The sequence below is a fragment of the Sinocyclocheilus anshuiensis genome, unplaced genomic scaffold (assembly GCF_001515605.1).
Source record: "Sinocyclocheilus anshuiensis isolate Anshui unplaced genomic scaffold, SAMN03320099.WGS_v1.1 scaffold493, whole genome shotgun sequence".
Taxonomy (NCBI): domain Eukaryota; kingdom Metazoa; phylum Chordata; class Actinopteri; order Cypriniformes; family Cyprinidae; genus Sinocyclocheilus; species Sinocyclocheilus anshuiensis.
Window position 1 is genome coordinate 580,828 of NW_015537963.1, and position 5,159 is coordinate 585,986.

General features: G+C 32.7%; 1 protein-coding gene across 2 annotated transcripts in view; it reads left to right on the forward strand.

Annotated features, from left to right (window-relative positions):
• LOC107667825 (dedicator of cytokinesis protein 1) overlaps nucleotides 1-5,159 on the forward strand; it is a 288,581-nt gene that overhangs the window by 40,792 nt on the left and 242,630 nt on the right. For both annotated transcript variants that reach the window (XM_016459540.1, XM_016459550.1), the window contains exons 2-5: nucleotides 1,426-1,509; nucleotides 2,924-2,964; nucleotides 3,090-3,145; nucleotides 4,930-5,026. In XM_016459540.1, coding sequence (XP_016315026.1) covers nucleotides 1,426-1,509; nucleotides 2,924-2,964; nucleotides 3,090-3,145; nucleotides 4,930-5,026 — 278 coding nt within the window. The remainder of the gene's footprint in view (nucleotides 1-1,425; nucleotides 1,510-2,923; nucleotides 2,965-3,089; nucleotides 3,146-4,929; nucleotides 5,027-5,159) is intronic.

Genomic DNA, 5,159 nt, shown 5'->3' on the forward strand with positions numbered 1-5,159 from the left:
TATATATATATATTTATATATATATATATATTTTTTTTTTTTTCAGGATTTTTTGATGAATAGAAAGTTAAAATAAACATTTATTTGAAAATTTTTTTTAGTACAGTTTATTTGAAAAAGAGATGCATATTTGCTGTACAAACACATTAATTTCTTTAAAAATAAATACATAAATAAAATAAATAAAAACCTTACTCTCCCCAAAACTTTTGAACTGTAGTAGTGTAATGGAAATTAAAAATAACATTAGAAATAATATTTAGAAATATAATAAAATTAGAAACAACAACAATAATTAATACTAAAATTTCTAAAACTTAAAAATAAATTAATGTACATTAGAAATGTATATAAAATGTAAAATCTAATAAAAATCGCAAAAACAAATGAAAATGGCTTAAATTAAAATGAAAATGCAATTCATAAAATATAGGCTAATTCAAAATATGAATAAATTCTATAGTAATATTTTTCTTACGAGCTCAACAATTGTTGATTAACATTCAGGTCTGAAATGTCATGTGGCAGTTATTTGCTTGTGTTTATCTGAGCTTTTTTCTCTGTTGTATAGTTTAGTAACTTATAATTATTGGTTCGTATGTGTGTGATTGCAGGCACACAACACATTTCTCAGACTCGCCGTCTGAAAGGACGTGCACTGAAATGTTTTTGTCATGATGTGCTGCAGAGGTGTTCAATTCAGATTCAGAGAAACCAACGGAGGGAGAGAGATTACAGAGAGAAACGGCTGCTTTGTGTTTCTGTTTGAAAAGGCCCACGGTGAGAATGTTGTGTAATTACTCTCTCTCTCTCTCTCTCTCTCTCTCTGTGAGAGACTCTGAGTCAGCCGAGAGAAACAGCGTGTGTGAGAATGAAGGTGAGAGTCTGACAGAGACTCAAATAGAGACAGTAATTAACCCTCACAGGTCTCGCTCTCTATCTGTCGCTCTCTGCTCATTCTCTGCTGTCTCTCTATCACGGGGTCATCAGGCCGTTCAGGGTTGCTAAGAAACACTGCATGAACGCCATAGACAGCGTCCGGGAAGATGAACACACCGGTAAAACTCGACTCATGGAGCGTCCGTCTGTTTACTAAAGGCATCACACACTTCCTGAAGGAAATACCAGTGTTTGCAGGGCTGCAATGAGTGTTAAGATGAATATGGATGGCGATTTTAAAGTAATTAAAGTAGTTATTCACTGAAAATCGTGATATAAAGCATTCAAACACTTTGCATTGTCATGATATTTTGGGTGCTTGTATGTGTCATACTGGAGGTGGTGTTTATTGCTGAGCTGCTATTGTTTGTTGTGTGGTTAGTTATTGCATTGCTGCAGCATCTATAGCTCTCTCCCTCACACACACACCAAGCAGAAATTGATGCCTTGTGTCTCACTACAGTGTTTTATGTTCTCTGTCTGCAGCAATCTATAACTATGACGCTCGCAGTGATGAAGAGCTGTCCTTACAGATCGGAGACACTGTACACATTCTGGAGACTTACGAAGGTGAAACACACACACACACACACACACACACACACACACATACACACACACACAGATTCTTATGTTGTAAGTAACTAAATGTGACACAGCAAAGCATCAATATGAAACAATGATTGTTCAAGCTCAACCATTTAAACCTTCACCAAGGCTATTTTAAGGAAGATTATGGGGGAAAATATTAATAACTACAAAGTATTGTATTTTATTTTTATTTTCTCATTTTCTTTTTGTCTTTAATTTTATCTTTTTTATTTTATTATTTTACTTTATTTTGCTTATTTTATTTTACTTTACTTTTATTTTATTTTGAATTATCTTATTTTATTGTATTTAATGTGGATTGTCCCTCTTTATTTTTTGATGTTTATGTCATGTTTATACCTTGAAAATGACAAAATTATTTTGGTTTGAGAGTTGCAAAAATTGCAAACCTCATTTACAATAAATCACTTAAATCATCTTAAATCAGCTCTTATAATATTTACATTTCTTTAATTAAAAAAATTACATTGCATTAAATTACTTAAAAAAAAAACAACATATCAATAACTACAAACCAAAATTTGGTCCAGGATTGGGGAGTGATTGGTAAACAGTTTCCAGATTTTATTTACCGGGTTTATGATCCAAAACCCAGTGAGCTGCACAACTGAGCAATGTTTTATGTATAATATGCAATGAAAGCTGTAACAAACAATTGACCGTGAAAATATTCTACATTATACCTTGTTTTAGGCAGCATTTTTTATTTTTTTATTTAATTTAAAACATTTTTTAAATTTTATTTATTTATTTATTTTTGAATTCTATTTGTGGATTGTCTGTCTTTATTTTTGGACGTTTACTTTTAATCCTTGAAAATGACAGTCACACATTATATTTGTAAATTGTATTTGCAGTTGCAAAAATTGCAAACCTCATTTAAAATAAATAGAACTTAAACCAGCTCATATAATATTTAATTGTCCTTGACATTTTCTAAAGGTTAAGTACCACATCTTAGCAATCATTTGCTGAGGAAGGGAAAAAAACATACTTCTACTCTTTATTTTATTATTTTTAAGAGTTACACACTCTATTTAGTACCCCATTTATGTCAAGTCCTCCCTGTTGCCCATTCATTTCACCTCATGTCACCTCTCACCTTTTTAGGACACAGATATGTCATCATAAAAGCTTTCCTCTCTCCAGTCTCAGCCGATCTCAAAAATACACACTTCAGTGTTGAATTATTTGTTCATACCTTGCAGACATGCCCACCGCCTCACTTTGTATCTCCAGGAGATTTATGAAACATGTCTTTTATAATCTCAGAATATTGTTTTCTAGTTGTGCTGTAGGGACACAGTGGCGTCTCTTTGTAATCTAATTGTTGGCATTTCCGTCTGACTGCTGTGATATTTCTTGCTCTTAGGATGGTATCGAGGGTATCGGCTGAGGAGAAAATCGAAGAAGGTGAGTTACTGTATGAAACGCTTCCAGAGTACAGTCAGCTTTCTTGTTTAATACAATCATTCAACAGGCCTCAACTGGAATGTTTCCTTTCTTTCGTGTTTTCTGATGTGTTCCTGTATGTCCAGGGAGTGTTTCCGGCTTGCTACATGCATCTGAAAGAGGCCACAGTTGATGGCAGCGGGTCAGTATGTCCATTCATATTCCTAAAAAAATTGCAACTTGCTGAATAGGACAGAAAGCATTAGCAACATCTTAGCAGACATTACTGAAGCTCTTTAATGAAACCAACTTGTTTCAGCCAGATTGCAAATCCTTCACAGAGAAGGCAATCCCAGGATTTGGTGTGACGAACTCAGTGGGAAAAATGTTGACTATAAATCTGCTTATGTTTCATTCTGTACTCAAAAGCATCAGAACTAGATGTAGTTTAGTTAAGAGCAGTGCAGATTTAGAGTATTGTGACATTAGCTTATTAGCCTATGTATTTGTGAATATTTTATTTTTTATTTTATTTTATTTAATTTTTTTATTGTATTCTTTATTTTATTTTATTTTTTTATTTATTTTATTTTATATTTTACTTTATTATTTTATTTTATATTACTTAGTTTTATCTTATTTTTTCTCTTTTTATTTAGCTTTTTTATATTTTTTCATTTTATTTTATTTTATTTGTGTTTGTTTGTTTTTTTTATTTCAGTATTTTATATTATTTTTTGCTTATATTTTTGTTTTGTTTATCGTTGCTACAAATTACATATTCATGCAAATAATTATTTTAAAATAATATATTATGCAAAAATGGCAAACATCATAAAAATATACTTATTTCATTTATCCTTAACATTTTCTGGTTAAATACCACTTCTCAGTGATCATTTGTTAAGACAAAAAGTTCTTCTCTAATTCATTTTCTTTTTAAATATTGTTTTATTTTATTAGCCTGTTTATTTGTGAATTTTTATTTTGTTATTTTATTTTTTGTTTTTGTTTTGTTTATAATTGTCTATTTTTGTTTGTTTGTTTAATGTTGCTAACAAATGCAAAATTGTAATTTTTAGCAACTAATGCAATTAATGTTCATTTTACATGAGGTTTGCCATGTTTTGCATATTTAATATTTATATAATAAATTTATCCTTGACATTTTCTGAAGATTAAGTACCACCTCTTAGTGATCATCTGCTAAGAATAAAGTCTCATTTGCTAAGAAAAAAATCTTCTCATATATTTAATTATTTTGAAGAGTTTGGCAATTTATTTAGTACCCTATTCATGTAAAGACCCACAGACTCCATGTTCCCCCAACATTTCTGTCACATCTCACCATTTTCAGACCTTTAAACACCAGTATTTCCTTATCTGACCTTGTGAGTCTCTACTATGGTTAGGATGCTGTTTTTGACGGCAGTTCCCTATGTAGGCAGCTCACTATATTTTGGAATATCCGCATTAAACTTTACACACCTTTGCTGCATCTGAAGATCCTGTTACTTCTGTTATTGGTCTGATTATATCAGCTTTGGTCCAGCCTGAGCACAGCTCACAATATACTTCCCATAGACGTCTTACTAAAACAAGTTAGCGCTCCAGCAGCCCATTGCTGGGCTAATGGGAGATTTTGGAGTCTGAAATAGGTTTTCAAGAGTGGTTCAGGAATATAATACACATGAGTGAGTGCTGGTTTGGTGTGAGTGTGTAAGAGTAATTGGAATCGTGAGCAAAGCCCAGCTCAGATTTCATAAGCACTGTTTTGATGACTGATGCTGGTAATTCGTTTTCATTGGCATGAAGGGATCTGAATGACTCAGGGTCCTCAGGAGCCTGTAGTAAGCAGGAATTACTGACGTGGATGCAGTGAGATGCAGTTAAACAGCCTATTGTTTCCCACACAAGCGATATTCTTGGAAAACTCCTTCACTTATTGTGCTGTTTCTGTTTTGCACTCTATCACTGTTCTTTTAGACAAAAGGAGACGGTTATTCCTACCGAGCTTCCGCTGGTTCATGAGGTCACAACTACGCTGCGAGAATGGGCGGCAATATGGAGGGACCTATATGTGGTAAGCTTGCGTTTATTCCAAATTTGAGTATTATCTCCCAAAAGTTGCATGTTCTTCCTCTGCACACTTAAAGGGTGATGCGATTTAAATTTTTCCTTTCTCTTTGGAGTGTTACAAGCTTTTGGTGCATAAA